Source organism: Melozone crissalis, unplaced genomic scaffold, assembly GCF_028551555.1.
Source record: "Melozone crissalis strain CALT ecotype California unplaced genomic scaffold, PUWL_Pcris_2 ptg000018l_1, whole genome shotgun sequence".
Classification (NCBI taxonomy): Eukaryota; Metazoa; Chordata; class Aves; order Passeriformes; family Passerellidae; genus Melozone; species Melozone crissalis.
This window is the reverse complement of record NW_026535796.1, coordinates 21,367,486-21,383,931: the sequence shown is the minus strand read 5'-3', so window position 1 is coordinate 21,383,931 and position 16,446 is coordinate 21,367,486. Positions and strand designations below refer to the sequence as shown.

At 48.1% G+C, this 16,446-nt stretch overlaps 2 protein-coding genes across 11 annotated transcripts in view; one reads left to right on the top strand and one right to left on the bottom strand.

Moving 5' to 3' along the window:
• PAPLN (papilin, proteoglycan like sulfated glycoprotein) overlaps positions 1-10,741 on the top strand; it is a 34,495-nt gene extending 23,754 nt beyond the window's left edge. The window contains exons 18-27 of the mRNA XM_054276034.1: positions 333-462; positions 1,675-2,302; positions 3,069-3,206; positions 4,569-4,693; positions 5,441-5,579; positions 6,955-7,092; positions 7,708-7,835; positions 8,372-8,480; positions 9,782-9,957; positions 10,497-10,741. Coding sequence (XP_054132009.1) covers positions 333-462; positions 1,675-2,302; positions 3,069-3,206; positions 4,569-4,693; positions 5,441-5,579; positions 6,955-7,092; positions 7,708-7,835; positions 8,372-8,480; positions 9,782-9,957; positions 10,497-10,672 — 1,887 coding nt within the window. The 3' untranslated portion in view covers positions 10,673-10,741. The remainder of the gene's footprint in view (positions 1-332; positions 463-1,674; positions 2,303-3,068; positions 3,207-4,568; positions 4,694-5,440; positions 5,580-6,954; positions 7,093-7,707; positions 7,836-8,371; positions 8,481-9,781; positions 9,958-10,496) is intronic.
• Positions 10,742-14,052: 3,311 nt separating this feature from the next.
• The window catches only part of NUMB (NUMB endocytic adaptor protein), a 92,270-nt gene continuing 89,876 nt past the window's right edge, over positions 14,053-16,446 (bottom strand). For all 10 annotated transcript variants that reach the window (XM_054275009.1, XM_054275018.1, XM_054275013.1 and 7 more), the window contains one exon: positions 14,053-15,993. In XM_054275009.1, the coding sequence (XP_054130984.1) occupies positions 15,287-15,993 (707 nt within the window). In that variant the 3' untranslated portion in view covers positions 14,053-15,286. The remainder of the gene's footprint in view (positions 15,994-16,446) is intronic.

Sequence of the window (16,446 nt, the reverse complement as noted above, 5' to 3'; positions counted from 1 at the left end):
AATTGCTTTTGTTTGTCAACTCTGCAGATTAATTCAAGGTGGGGAGGTGATCCCTCCCATAGTTTGGGGTGCATGTTGGTGGCAGCAATAAGAACTGGCCTGCTGCTGGGCTGCTTAGGTGTGCCTTGCAGAGAAGTGCAGCCCCGGCTCCATGGCTGACAGCCAAGTTTCCCACCCCTTCCCAGGACAAAAGCCTCTAGGAGGCAAACAAGCAAACAGGGGTGCCTCTAACAGCTAGCTGTGTGCAGCTGAGAGCTTGCACACGGTGCTTTGCACGTGCTGCTGTCCTCATGCGTGAGGATAACTCTTGGCTTTCCATTCCTGTCCCCAAGGCAAGCCAAGCCTTGTCCCAGCAGCAGCCCTCGCGGGAGTGCCGCGGCTCCATGTACGGCTGCTGTTTTGACAACATCGCCTCAGCCAAAGGCCCTCGAGGGGAAGGATGTCTCAATAGGCCCAACTACCGTAAGTGATGCTTTGGTATAGACACTGGTTTAGATACACAAAAAGTGTCCAGTAGCATATAGAAGTTTCCTGTGTCTGCTCTCTGTAAAATGTAGTAAATAATCTCTCTGAAGAGAATTTCTACCTGGCAGTTGGGGCAGCAGGAGTGTACAAAAGCAGCTTGAGGATTCAGCTCTACCAGCTGACGCAAAAATTATGGTTGTCCTCTGCTGATAGTTGGACAGAAGTGTGTTTGTGTGATCTTTGTCAGTCTGTAGGACTACTCAGGAGTTGTTTGTCCCTGAGAAGACACTTTGACGCAGCCTGGAGTGCTCTGAACTAATTACCCAGGTTAAGAAGTAGGGATCTCCTGTGGAATCAGGACAGTGCTTGGTCTTCAGACAGCCTGTGGACAGGGGAGAAATGAGAACTACATGGGGAAGGAGGGATTGCTCAGGGCTGCATGGATGCCCTTAGCCAGCAAAGTTCAATCAAATGCCTGCTGTGCTATGAGGACACTAGGGCTGGTGGGCAAAAGCATCTTTGCTCCTTTAGTGCCCAGCTGTACCCTCTGCAGGCACATTGCTGCTGCAGGGCCTTACCCTCCTGCTGCAGCACAGAGATTGCTCACTGGCTGTCCCCGTGGTGCAGCCTTGGGGAAGGGGAAAACTCTCTGGGTTCTCTCAGCTGAGACACAGCTTGACAAAGCATCCTGCAGCAAGAGCCCTGCATCCAGTGTTTGTCAGCATGTGGCTGATACCCATGGCTCTGGGTTTGTAAACACCTTGGGCCATGCTCCTCTTTATATCAGTGTGCAGGGGTATTCTGTAATTTGTAACTCTTCTTCACAGCTGGGTCTAAGCCACTTGCTTTGTGAGCTGGAAATGTACAAGTGGTAGCCATGTGTCCCTTGCAGGAGAGGAAGCTCCAGAGCCTGCTTTGCAGTTGCAGAATTCTCCAAGCAAGGCTGTAAAGCATCTGTCTAGTATCTAGATTCAGAAATGTCTCTGAGAATGGTTCTTCCATCAGAGGCAAAACTGAGGCAAAAAGAAACATGTGAGCAGTTTCTCAGTTTCAAAGCACAGCTGGGTAGGACACCTAGGTGTCCTACTTTCCCACCTGCCCTTTGCCCACAGGGCCATCAGATAAATCATCTAGGTAGGTTGCTTGAAGCCCCTGGACCTTTGTGCTTTGTGACCCTCACATCTCCCTCTGTTCCACTCTTTTTGGTAGCATACCCTGTCATGTGCCTGCTGCCCAGTGCCCACGGCCCCTGCACCAACTGGACCACTCGCTGGTACTTTGTGGGAGTTGTTGGCAAGTGCAACCGCTTTTGGTATGGTGGCTGTCATGGTAATAAAAACAGCTTTGCCTCGGAGGAGGAGTGCATGAGAGCGTGCCACAGCTCTGTGGGGGCCAGTCATCTGGAGATCCAGCCCTCTTCTGGCACAGAAGCCCTGCAGCATCAGCAGACTGGCTCCAGTTCTCACACAGGACATGCTCAGGGTCAGCAGCAGTCACCCACAAGAAAGACTGCAAGTCACAGACAAGAAGGAAGAACCTATGGGGCTTCGCTCCCCAGGCAAGACAGCCGCAGCTGGAGGAGGGACGTGCTGCCAGAGGCCTTGCCAAGGACTGGGGTGCTGGAGAGCCAGAGAAGCAGACTGGACAGGCTGGGCCAGCTGCACTCCTGGGACACAGCCCTGCCTGGGCCCTCGGACAGGCAGAGCAGCGGTGGCCAGCAGGGGCAGTCCCGGGAAGGCAAGCAGTGGCGTGAAGCTTTCGGAGCAGATGTTTCTGTGACAGAGGGATTTGGGCACCAGGAGTCTGCAGACTTGCTCCCAGCACAGGCTTTGCACAGGTGATGATTTCCCTCTATCCTTCCCCCCTGTTCTGCCAGCTCATTATGAAGCATCAGTGGAGCTTTCTCTGGAGTGAAAATGTTGCCTCAGCTGGGACTAACTAACTGGGGATACTGTGTGATGGATTAGCTACACATGTGGCCCCTTGGTTAATCAAGGTATTCAGGCCCTGGCATTACCTGTGGTCTCTTTCCTTACATACTCCCTGGTCTCTAACAGAACTGAAGTATCATGTGTGAAAAGACTGCAGAATCCTGAGGTCTCTGTCTGGGAGGCCTTCTAACACTGTAAATGAGAATCCATAGGTATTGTTCTTGTTCTGACCAACAAATTTAGCTGGCACTCTGACTTCAGAGCCTTTATCTCAGCACTGCATGGAGCAGCAGTGGGTTGTTCAAGGGAAGACTTGTAAGATGCAGACTTTGGGTCAAGATCCAGACAGTGTTACTGTGAAAATCAGGAGTGTGTAGAGCTAGATCTAAACATATCTGCACCGGATCTATCTGTCTGCTGAGCTAAACCTTGTTCCTTCAGAAGAGAGGGGTTACAGGGCTTTCTTCCAGAAGATATTGTAGCATTCACTCTGTCCACAGCAGCCTTTGCTGTATAGGAGAGGGCTCCCCATGCTGCCCAGTGCATCTGCTCAAAGCTGAATGGGCAGCTGGTTGTGCTTTGCCTTGTGGTTGTAACTCATCCGGAGTCACATGAGAGGACACAGAGGGGAGGAGGGCAGCAGAAGTGCCAATGGATCACTTTCTCTCTCAGAACAATCCTGGAGGAAGGCAGGCCCCCTCTTGTGACAGCAGTTGTGGGACAAAACATCCAGCTGGTCTGCAAGACAGGCGTGTCCCCACTCTCCAGAGTGGAGTGGATGAAGAACAGCCGACCCATCTCCTCTGACAGGTGAGCTCAGATCCCTTCATTGTAGAGCAGATGGGCTCCTTGCTGGGCAGAGTGCCAAATATGCAGTCCAAAAAGGAGTGTCGTGGTTTCACCCCAGCTGGCAACTCAGCCAACAGAGCTGCTCACTCACCCCGGTGGGATGGGAGAGAGAATCAGAAGGGTAAAACTGAGAAAATCCAGAGACTGAGATAAAGACAGTTGAAAAGCTAAAACAAAAGCTGTGGGTGCAAGCAAAGCAAAACAAGGGATTCATTCATCACTTCCCACAGGCAGGCAGGTGTTCAGCTGTCTCCAGAAGAGCAGGGCCCCATCACACATAACAGTGACTTGGGAAGACAAACGCCATCACTCCGAACTCCCCCCTGCTCCTCCTCCTTTCCCCAGCTTTACATGCTGAGCATGATGCCATATGGTATGGAATATCCCTGTGGTCTGTCAGGGTCAGCTGTCCCAGCTGTGTCCCCTCCCAGCTTCTTGTGCACCCGCAGCCCACTGGTGGGTGGGGTGAGAAATAGAAAAGGCCTTGACTTGGTGTAAACACTTCTCAGCAGTAGTGAAAACATCAACACTGTTTTCAGCACAAATCCAAAACACAGCCACATACCAGCTACTGTTAAAAAAAAATTAACACTACACCAGCCACAACCAGCACACTTTTTTTCTTTAAAGAAATAAAGAAACCCCCATTTTCGTCTAGTGTCCACCTGCTCTGTGCATAGCAGAAACAGGTACGGTCTGCACCAGTAATGAGGTGTCGGCTAGAATTATGGGGCAGAGCAAGTGTTATGCTGCCCCATAACACTGGTGGAAGCTGATGTGGGTAGTGATGCAAAAAAATACTGCTTCTCTTGTGTTCGTCTTGGGGCAGCACAAAGCTAGTAGTTGGGGGTGAAACTTGCAGCCTAATAACCCAGAGTTCCTCTGGCTGAAAATCTCTAGCACAATTGTTTTTTAAACTATTTTTAAACCTGTTTTTCCTGGGAAGTCTGTTTCCAGCAAGTCTGTCTGGAGCCAGTCAGTCCTTTTGTGTTATGAAAATCACAGTTATGCTTTTCTGTTTGCAGTTGACTGCTGGGACTCAAGTTCCCCCCTGGAAGGGCAGTTTGCCTCCTTATGGGAGAGTTACTGAAAGCAGTTCCCTGTTTTCCATCTCAGTTTTCCTCTCTGTTCCTGACCTCCTTTCTGCTGCAGTTTTTCCCCCTGCCTGTGACCCGTCTGTGGTCAGCAGGGTTGTATTTTTTCTGAGCCAGGGAGGGCCCCGCACGGGGATGGTTTGTGTAACAGCAGCCCGGGCTGGCTGCTGTGCCCTGGCAGGCTGCTGTGGGTGCCCGGGCAGGCGGCAGCGCTTCCCCCGTGTTGCAGGCACACCTACCAGTCCGACAGCTCCCTGGTGATCAGCCACGTCGGGCCCGAGGACGCTGGCACCTACACGTGCCTCACTTCTGACAGGAGGACCGAGAGCCGGCAGATTCAGCTGCAGATAACAGGTGAATTATCTTTTTCTCAGGGCTCCTCATTAATGGTTACTGAGCACAGGCTCAATAAAGCCAGCTGCAGGAGGAAACTTCCTCTGCTGCCAAGAGGGAGTGTGGAGGCAGCAGGGTCTCTTTTGGTGTTACCTCATGATCAAGCCTTAGCCCTAAAATACTTTCTCCCCTGCCGTGTCACCCCATTAATGGAGTTGTGTCTTGCCTGTAACCCACCCTGTTTCTATCACGGCAAGTATGTCTTCCTCCCTGAGAGCCATCAGCTGCCTCCTGATCCAAAACAGAACTGCTGGTGCATTTTTATGTTTTGTGTTTTGCCCAAACAGGTCCTGCTGGGTAACAAATAATTTCCTGTTCTGAAAACTGTGCCTTATTTCAGAAACAAAACCAAAAAAATGAAAGACTAATCTCAAAAGATGGGCCAGAAAGGCACCCTGTAGCCTCCAATCTCTGAAGTGTGCTTTGTCACAGCAATGGCACATGGGGCAGAAGGCACTGTGGCCTCAGGGATGTTGCAACATGTTCACTGACAGAGGAGGAAAAGGAGTCTAAAATTGCTTGCCTGCAGGTCTGTGACTCTCATTAGTAGACAGCGCAGGTTTACTGCACTAGTCAGCCAAAAAGCAGATGGCTGAAGGGCTCTTTGGCTCTGGTTCAGCAAGCTCTCCCAGGCTCACAGAAACCCTATGCAATAGGTCACAGTAAGAAGGGTCCTTTTATTCACATATGGCATTTTGTTTTGAATAGAGTACCAGAGCAGTGTTGTGGCCGAGGGTGAGAGAGGCCAGGTCCTTCAGGAGGCAGATCAGCAGCACCGAGCATTATCCAGAGGCAGGCAGCTTGGGCAGGCAGCCGGCTCCTCCATGCCTCAGCAGCTCACATACAGGTACGTTCACCTACAGCAACAGTTGTTGGAGCCAGGTGATGAACCATATGGCATCTCTTCATGTAGAAAAGCCAAAGACTGGAAAGGTCCTGGGTCAACTGTTCCAGGGCGCAGTTGGGAAGCATGCAGTACTGAACTGCTGACAACGGGAACGGGAGAAGATCCCAGTCGCAAGCTGGCTTCTGTCCTCCCCAATGATCTCTTGAAAGAGGCATGCTCTGAGCAAAGATGCACAGGGAAGCTGGCAGCAAAGCAGCTGGGCTCAAACAAAAGAAGTCTTGAGACAGCATCCTTAGCTGCTCATGTTAGTGCAGGCAGAAAGAGAAACCTGTTCTGAAAAAAAGCAAAGCAAATAGGAGCTGCTTAACTAGCACAAAATAGGCATATGTGCATTGAAGAAAACTTCAGCTTCTCCAGCCTCCACTAACTAATTTAAAATGTTTTGTGAACAAACCAGTTTGAGTCTCGTCATATACTGGCATTTTTGTTGCTTCTTGCATAGTTTTTTATTGCTTCTAGGCCCCACAGAAATAAAGGGGGACAAATTATTTTTGCCTTAAATGAAGCATGTTGGGATTCCAGATTAAATAGGGCCATGATCTGATCTCTCTCTATTTTTGAGTTTACAGCCTAAAACCCAGCCAATTTGCTGAACTCTGCAGCAATCTCCTTAGCTGCTTCTGCTAAAAGCAGTAATAAGTGATTCATTGAATTAAGGCTCTTTGGTTTTATTTTTTGAGATCAAGAATTCAGGTCACAGAATGGGGGTAGGGTAGATGACGTTTTGTTTAACTGTGGGAACACATGGTTTAGTTCCCTTCTAAGACCATGTTTAGCTGTAGTTATAAGAGAGCAAAGAATATGAGATGAGTGTTGTGAGGACATGACCTCAGCCTTTCTGCTGCATGAAGTGGACGAGCAGCTCCTGGACCTGGTGCAGTCAGGTGATTGCAATAGGCTCTTCACACCCTAAAAAGGCTCATTTCTGTGTGCCAGAGAAGCACCTAAGGAGAATCTTGCTCAGTGTCCTCTTTAGGACTTTGTACTGTTTGCCATGTGTTCACATTGTTAATGCTTCTTCAGCTGTTATCCACAGAGTTGTTATAAGGGTTGCTGTCTGTAAATTAAGCTGGCTGACAGGAGTGCAGCACCAAGCTGTGCTGAACTAGGGCAGGATTTTATAGAGGCTCCTCTTTTCTGAACGTTGGGAGTGAATGTTGGTAATGGCAAGCATCAGAGCTCTCATGGGAGTAGAGACCTCCCTTTGCCATTGAAGGCAAAAAATAAGGCCTGTGATTGACAAAGCCTTGTGCTGAAGGTCAAATGCTGAGCAAGGAAGTTTCTACCTCTTTTGCTGTGCTTGTGAACTTTGCAGGTTGAAAATGGATAAGAGCGAGCCCACAGTAGTGGAGGCCCATGTTGGGGAGAGAGTCAGACTGCCCTGCACAGTGGAAGCATCACCAGCTCTCACCATTGAGTGGCAGAAAGATGGGCAGCCCCTCTCCTCTCCCAGGTGAGCTCCCAGGTGGTTCCAACTGTTCATGAGAAGAGCCTCCTCCTTGCTTTTCCTTCCCCGTCTCCTCTCTGAGAGAGCAGAGCTGTTGGCCATGCAGCGAGGGCCTGTCTGGCTTTATGCTGTCCAGTCTCCTCCATCAGGGCCAGGCAGATGGAAGTTTGAATGTTGAACCCTTGAGGGAACAGCTGTGACACAGGGTCTATAAGTGAACCAGGGTTCAAATTTATTCAGTTACAAGGTTAGCAGAAAAAGAACACATGGCTAGCAAATTTGGCAAAAACCAGCTGGTCAGTGAGCAAGGGCAGAGGTTCTCAGCAGAGAGACGTCAGAGCATCTGAGTGAACTTCCACAGCTACTTCCACAGCTGCTCTCCCATCTCTCTGCTCCCAGAAATCTGCTCTAGCAGCAAGTTTTTCCAGACTCTTACAGCATCAGTGCTGGGATTTGAGGACTAAGGGTTGCATTACAACCCCTGCAGCATCTCAGCTGCTAAATCTTTGCTCAATGGTACTACGAAGTTGTACATGAGGCTTAGCTTCACCTCTGCTGGCTCTCAGGAGTGCCATCCTGACCCAAGCACAGGCTGAGGGACACGCTGGCTTTGTTCCCTAGGCACAGGCAGCAGTCGGACGGGGCCCTGCTGATCAGCAGGGTCAGCTCTGAGGACATTGGCTTCTTCACCTGCCTTGCCTCCAATGGACGTGACCGTGACCAGCGCCAGGTCCTGCTCCAGCCTCTAGGTACAGGGTGGGTGGCAGCACACCCGGCCCGTGGGCACGGGAGGGGGAAACAGGGCCCTGTGCAGGGCCAGCGTGGGTTCCATTGCTGGCTGTGCCTCTTTGCTTCACACCTAGAGTTTAACAGGCGTCCTGAGGGCAAGGGAAGGATGAGTTGTTTTACCCAGTGGTCATCTGCATGTGTCCAGTGCTCCAAGCAGCTGGGAAAAGGGGATTGACGGCACAATAAGAGTGACTCTCAGGGCCTTGTTTCTGGGACACTGATGTGGGATAAGAGCAAGAGAAACTAAAGAGATGGCTCTTCTGTGTATGTGACATGCATGTGTCCAGCTTTGAGATCTCTGTTACTTATCCTTTCTTGGGCCAAAGTCCTAGGAAATCCACATTCCCCAGAGCAGCAGCGACACAGCCTCAAACATGCTGTTTCAAGGCCCAGGGGCTTTTAGCTTATTATGGGATCTGTTGGACTTTTCCCATGAGGGAATGCTCCTACTCCCGGGGAGAGGGTGGCATTAGTGATGATTTCCCGTTTGGTCCAGGAGAGTTGAGGATCACTGGTCTTCTGCCAAGCATCACAGTACCTGAGGGAGGGACTGCTCAGCTTCATTGTACAGTGACTGGCAACAATGTGAATATAAGGTGGTCAAGGTAAGCAAAAATGAGATGGAACTTCTCTTTCCTTCTCTTCCTAAACCTCATCATTTACCCTCCAAATAATTAATGCAGGGTGCCTGCCAGATATGGCAGAGACCACAGTTATAAGCCCCAACTAGTATCACCTACCCTTTCTTAAAACAACTTGGATGTTACCCAAAAATCCTGGACAAGATCCCTGTGGAGTGTGGGGGTCATCAAGTTCATGTTCCACCCAAATAAGGAGAAAATCAGACGTTAAACTAAGATTTCATGGAGTTCAGAAGGGCTCTGTGCTGGAAAACTAGTGACATGAAAATAACATGAATGAAAATGAGTAATCAGAGGAAAAGCTTTAGTTGCTTTTCAAAAAACCCTCTCTGCCTAATTGTGACAGACATTTTGGACCCTCTTCTCCCAGCTTCCTGTTGCAACAGTTCTATTTACTGTCAGTGGGAGCAAAGGAGATTTAGAAGCATTTGAAAGTGAAAAGCTGTGTCCTCTTATCCTGATAGTTTACCAGGAAACTCTGAATTTTTGCAAGTGTTTAATGAGGATTGTTTTTGCTCTTTGAAAATAATCAGTTCTGCTTTGGAGCGTTCTTACAAACTCTCCAGAGAGATGGACGGGTAAATGTTGAAATTCCAAGGGTTAGGACTGAAGTTGAAGTGGGCCATCTCACACACAGAGCTTTTCTTCTATACATAAGTTTGGTATTTGACCTAACAAAATGATGCATGTTTCAGAGTTGCAACGAAGCCCTTTTCAGTGAAACCAATTTCATTTCATTGGTAACCAGGAGTTCACAATTCAGGCAGTTTTCCTGCTGGGCACAGATTATTCTAGGAAGAACTGAACAGAGACACAATATTGCTGGTTTTTTAAACAAATTTTTAAAGGGAGAGGAAAGAGGGCGCATTGTTCACTACCCTATATGCTCATCAAGCAATATGTGCTGCTATCAATGCCAGCCAAACAAGTACTGCCAGACCACAACCTGGTGAGATGGAAAGGCACACTGGATTTTCTCTTAGTTCCTCAAACCTCAAGAATGTGTGCTAGCAGAAAGGGCAATGTCTTTGCACGGAGCACACAGACTCAGCTACCTCCCACGCAGACACTGGGCAACGGATGCAGACTGACTCAGGCTCATGTTACCACCCAACTGCAGGGCCAGGTTGTGCAAAAGATTTCTTCCTTCTTGCTGAACTTGTAAAAAATCACCCCTTTCACAGAACATCATTTTCCAAAGAGCACAGGAAGCTCCTTTAGCACCCATGGGTGGCAATAGTGAAATATTTTGTTTTCCACCACAGGAACGGAGTTCCCATGTGGGGGGATGGCCACCACATCCACCTGTCCCAGGATGGAAGCCTGACTATCAGCAACGTCCAAGAGGCTGACGAGGGATCCTACACATGCAGTGCCTACAGAGGCAGCAGCTCGGTCAGCGCCAGCTCGGAGGTGAAGGTGCTGAGGAGCCGGCCTAGCAGTGAGTCCAGCCCAGCCTTCCTGCTTCCCCCAGCCTTCCTGCTTCCCCCAGCACAGTGCCCGGCCCCTGGCCGCTATCGCGTCCATTGTGCATGCCAGTCCAGCACCAGCCTCAGGCTTTAGGGAGCAGCTGGAGCCTCTGGGTCGTGCTGCCTCAAGAGCCCATGGACAGAAAAGCAGGATGCTGGAAACACCCCCTGACCAGGGCACTGGGAGCCTAATCAACTTCCTGAAGCCAAAATGCCATAGTTGCTTGACCAAATAGTTAGTTGCATGATTTGTAGTTGGGCTTTAGACACCGTCCAGCTATCTTTATATAGAGGGTAGATTGAGTGGTCTGTCCTCTCCCTGGAAACTGCATTTTCCTCCTCTATCTCACCAGAGATGTCTGTTTCACCTTGAAACTCATCTCTTCTTCTTGATGTTGGACTAAATTTAGAACTGGTGGGGTGAAGGAAGCAGGAACATGCTGTGTCTTTTGGGATGGAATAGCAATCTGAGGATAAATTTACAGCTGGTTCACCCTTTGTTTGGCTGCAGCTACTGCGAGTCATATTGTGGACCTGAGCAGAGAGTGCTTGGACCAGCCCCACCTTGCCAACTGTGACCTGATCCTGCAGGCCCAGCTCTGTGGTAACGAGTACTATTCCAGCTTCTGCTGCGCCAGCTGCGCCCGCCACCGTCCCCAGGGCAGCCCCGCGCACCCCCGCGGGTGACAGCCACCGCCACAGGGACTGATGACAAGACTGGAGGTCTCAACTCTGTTCTTTTACTGCGTGGGACAGTTCTAGGAACTCTGCCCTGCTGGAAAGCCCACAAGGGTGAACTGAACAGCGTGTAGTGAGTGATGGGAGACCCATCACCCTCAGGTTTATTGTAAACTCCTTTTCCCCTGTATGCCTTGCTGTACCTAATCCATCTCTTAAGAGTAGTTGCTGTCATTCACAGAAACCAGATGATAATAGGGATGTAAGGATGATGTGGCTAGAGAAGGCAGATGACCAGCATGAAAGAGGGAGAGACTTCATACAAGCAAGAGAGAAGTGCCCTTAAAAACATAATCTCTGAAGTGTTTGAAGATAGGCCTGAACCATTTCAACTGAAGCACTAATGAGCCATGAACATTTGTTCCTCCAATGAGTTTTGCTGAACAAGTGCTCCTGGGGAGCACTTTCCATCTAAATGCAAAGGACTCTGGCCATGAGAAACAGCTTGATGCATACAAAATTAGTGTTCAGGTCCTAGGAGATTACTGGCTCTGGGGATGCAGCTGTAATGTCATGATACTGTAACTGTTTTATTCCAGCAGACCTTAGACAAATTTCTAGTAGGGTCACTTTGGTTTCTACTTGACTGCAATCAGCTTTGGAGTGAAATGCAGAAGGAAGGCTTCACAGAAAGCTTAAGACAAAATAGAAAACTACTTTTAGCCCTTCCTGAGTGCTAGGGGTAATTTAGATGAATATACCAACAGTGTTACCTGTTCTGAGATGCTGCAGTTTATACGGCACTCATTCTAGGCAGGCTCAGCAGGTAATCTTTTTCCCCTGAGCCGGAACTGTGCTGTTCTGATGTTGTGCTGAGTTTGGGCAGGGGCCAATAATAAACCCATAGAAATACGTGTGTAGGGGCATTTCACTTGCCAGAACACACCTCCCAAGAATCTGCTCTAGTCTCAGTTAAATCCAGGAAAGCCTGGCTCTGCATGTGGCCTGAGCTGATGCCTGCTGCTACAGCCTAACAAGTTAGGACTTCCAGATGCAGTGCAGCTGTAGCTGAAAAGCATCCTTCATTTCAAGACCAACATGGAGTGGCAACAAGTGTTGCCACTCTCCCTCATCTGGGGCTCTGAAAATCTCAGGCATTAGGGGTGGGGAGGTGAGATTATATTATGATTATATCATGTTAAACCAGGAAAGGCCTTGAGCATCTTCTGTATCTCAAAATTGAATTACTTTTGAGCAAAAGGATTCTTTTATGGCCTTTACACTACTGTTCTACCCTAGCATCAGCCCTGACAGTCCCCTTCTTCCTCATTCTAGACTTGGATGGGTTGATCATAATTATTAGCAACATTACCCATGTATTATTTGCATAGATGTAGGTATAAAGGAGGTTGCTGGTATTTTGGTTTGGGGGATGGAGGATTGGGTTTTCTACTTTTGTCTTCTTCCTGTGTTACTTTAAGGCTTTTAAGAAATGCAGCTAAATCAGCACGGGTATGGTTCAGGACTGAACACACTGCTCTAGGATGCCAACAAACAGCAAAGTCTACAAGCAATCCAGTACAGAAGAGGCAGGTGACAGTCACAGCAATTTGGGACTGGGTCCTTCTGTGGTCTGACAGATTCTGTTTGCTAGGAGAGACAAAAGACCTTATTTTGCATTTAAGACCCTTTGATTAGGGAAAAATCCTCTGCTGGAATGCAGGGCAGGCAGTACAGTATAAGGTTTGAAATTATTGGCTATTTAAGAATGATAAGATGGTCCTGAAAACATCCACTTGTGTTTGTACATGTTTTTCCATTTAACATCTCAGAGCAGCACCTTTTTCTCTGTGTGTCTGTATGGGATATTTTACCATTTTAGTAAATGATACGATATTTGCCTTTGGAGATCAGGGACCAATCAAACACTCTGTAAATTCCAGTCATTTTGAAGCCCTCTCTGTTCCAAGTGTGGCATCAAGGGGCACTCAGGCTCTGCTCAGGAGCATGGCTGGAAGTGGATTGTGGATGTGTCAGACCCTTTTGTCCCAGAGTAAGTAACCAGTTCTATAAAATCCCTTTCTAAGAGGCCAGAGGCCTTATTTTTAGAATATTTAAATATTCAGTGTAGTTACCTGTCAGTTAAACTCCGTGGTTTATAAGATGGGGCCAGGAAGTGCTTTCTCCAGACTCCTTAGGGTGTAGCAGCCCCCTGCCTGCTGATGGGGAGGACTTTAACACTGGAAGTGCTCTGGCTAGTGCAGAGTTGATGCTGACCTCCTTTCTGCTGCACAACCATGGCAGTAAAGGTGGGATTGACAGGCATGCAGCTCCCTGCTGTAAATCCATGCCATCAAGTTAACTAAAGGATCTTTGCATTTCTTCTGACAAGATCAGCTTCTCCCTCTCTGCAGTACCACTTAATCACCTACTCAAGGTTTACTTTTTTATGTGAGAATGAAGATGTTAGTTTTTTTCTCTAAACAATGGGTTGTAGGAAGTGCTAATCTCCAGGGCAGGAGAAGGGTGTAGCTATACTGGGCTATTTTCAGCTTGATCTTGGGGCCCTTACTGTGAAAGATACATAACTAGCTGCTTTCTTTCCTACTATAAATGTCTATAAATACTTGTTTACTTTTTGAAAACTGAAAAAACCATTGACACCAACTCAAATCCCACAGGGAGTGTTTGCATTACTATTCATACCATACTGAACACAGGTAAGAATTTGTAATGTCATAAGTTGTAATTTTCTAGACTGTCACTGTAAGACTCACTGTACTTGCCTGGAAATGGAAACTGCTGGCAAGCTCAAATCTGAGGGCTAACAAAGGCAGTGTTTATTCCCCTTCAGGAGTCTGACTTTTTTCCTTGTGTCTAAACTGACGTGGTGCCCATAAGAATGTGGTAAGAACCAGTCACACAAACAGAGTAGATATCAACGCAGTGGAAGAATGGAGAAGAGGTGAACATACCTCATTATCTCATATGGCTCTTTCTAATAGTAGGGGAAGGAAAGAGTTTTCCTTTTTGCCATTACTGAATGCTACTGAATTGTCTCTTTGTAAATATTTAGTGATAGAAAATACAGCCCTGCAAACCCAGAATCTGATGTCTTAATAAAGGCCTCTATTTTAGAGCTTTAAGTGTTAATGCATCACAAGGATATTTTGAAATTCAGTTTTAAAGTTCAATGCAACCTAACAGGCTGTAGAAAATGAGAGGTGTTAAGATATTATTCTTAGCTGCTAGGTAAGCAAGCAGCCTAAGCAGCCTGTCGTGTAAGGTGGATGTGCTGATCCACATCTACCTTACAAGACAGAAGATACCCAGAAGGGCAAATGCTGAAACTGAATTAATGTGGGAAATAAGTCTCTCACAGACAGTGCTTCTACCACCAACATTTATTTCTGTTAAAGCAGATTATAAATCATCAGTACAAATATATATAACTTACATTTGCTTGTAAGGCCAAAGTTTAAAAGTAAAGTTAAAATGAGATGGTTTTCACAAGTCACCAGAGGCAGAACCTGGACCAGCTGCAGCCTTAACCACAAGGTTTCACAAATCAGTGGGAAAAAATAAAACCAAAGTTAAAAACCTCTAAGAACTATTGACAGACAAACAAAAATGGTTTCCCAGGTAGCCCCAGGATGTAGATATGATGACAGTAAGTTGTCACAGTAGTGTTAGAACCAATAGATTAAGACAAAGAAACTGCAGCAATATATGAAAGGAAAAAAAACCCATACTATATAGAATATGTAGACTGATTCCAATAAAAAACAGTAAATTCTCCCCATGGTTTTCAAACCATGACAATACTGTTCTTTAATTTTCTTTATTTAAAACTACGATATAATGACTTATTGGTTGTGATTGTTGTTGCAATATGCTACTTACAATGAACAGATACAAGAACAAGCTAGAGCCCCTTTTTCCACCCCCCAATATTACTTACTATAAGAATCAGCGATAAATCAATCTTATGTACAATTTCTTACATCCAACCCCCTTGTTTTTTAACCTTTGGCAAGATTACTTACAACTCATACAGCTTTTAATATCCAACTATTTAAAATATTCTAAATGCATAAAAATAAAGATTTTGGCTTTACTTTATTCTTTACATATAATATTCACTTTGTTACTCAAAATGGAAGCTCAACTTTTTCCACAAACCTAGCTTTTGCTAAGGTGACAACATCCCACCCATATCCACCCCCCACCCTACCCAATTTTTCCCTGAGGGGGAACATCCAGGGCTTGCAGGGCATCAGGAGGACACAGGTACCAACATCTGCCTTCCTCTCTGTGAGATGATTGATGTTTCTGCAGAACAGGCTTTGGGACTGGGACTGGGTGCCTTCCTTCGCTCCATTTGACTTCCAGCTTTCCAAGAGACGAGGGAATGCAGACCGGGGTGGCTCCAGGATTCCTTTTAAAAACCGCACATTAAATTCTCTGCGTGTTTCCATCCTCCCCAGAATTGCTCCCTCTTTCTAACCCATTTTTGTTTGAAGGGACCGTTGGGATTATCAAAGCAAACCGATCAGAAACAGTCCCCTCCGCTCCCTTTATCCCTCTAGCCTAATGTACAATTTATCGCCCCCCCGGGAGCGCTCAGAGTTCGATCTCGAACGTTTTCTGTAGGTCACTGGAGAAGGGGTTGGTGGGGGAGGGGTTGGTGCGCTGCTTGGCCTTGCCCTCCAGAGCCGCCCACTGCGCCTCGAAGGGGTCGAGCTGCGGGCCGGGCTGCGCGTGCCTGTCCTCGGCGGCCCACTTGCCGCCCTCCACGCCGTTGAAGGCGGCGGAGCCGTTGTGCTGCGCGGGCGGGTGGAAGAAGGGGCTGGCGGTGGCGCTGCCGCTGTCGTACTGAGGGACCGACTGCTGCTTCGCCAGGCTGGGGGACTGGTGCGGGTGGGCCGCCGGAGCGTGGCTGGCAGTACCAAAGACGTTGGCCACCATCTGGGAAGGTGTGATCCCGACCACGGGGACGCTCGGGGCTGCATAGGTCATCCCATTCGCTACAGCGTAGGGCTGAGCCGGAATAAACGCCGGCTGCATGGGCGGTACCACGCCCACCGGCACCGGCTGAGGTGCGATGAAGGTGCTGACTGGGAAGGCTGGTGCCGACTGGGAGGCTGGAGCTGCTGGAGGAGGCTGGAGCAGTGGCTGTGGGGCTGGGGCTGAGGTTGGCTGCTGTTGGGCTCTGACAGTCTTTGAGACCTCTTCCAACCAGCGGTCTGCCTCTGAGGGAGTACGTCTGTGATTTCCTTGGAAGAGACTCGGTGAGGCCGCACCTGAGGAGGTGCTGCTCCATTCGGTGCCTGGGAGGGAAAGCATGGACAAGTCACTAATATTTCCGCTCCTCATCCTTCTATTGGTTAGAAAGACTGGAGGGTGTGCACAAGAGCACACAGTGACATGACTGAAAGATGCTCCCACCATTGGAAGCATCTTTATGCATCCACTGTACTGTTCTGTTCTAGGAAGACATTCTTCAAGATGAGGTAGGTAAGTGCTTCTTCACTAAAGTGGAGATTTATGTTTTTTTTTCTTCTTAGCAGACATCTAAGACTTTAGGGTACACAGGAAAGCTGCTGCCTGCACTCATAACTTCATGGCAATGATCTGGTCCACAATCACTAATCCCCCTAACTAGGAAGTATCAGTTTCTGAATGCACAGCTCAGGACGGGTGGACTCGGAACACAAAGGTCTAAGAAACTGTTTTACAGACAAAGTCTGGTGCTCTTACAAGGCCAAGCAGAACCTACTGTT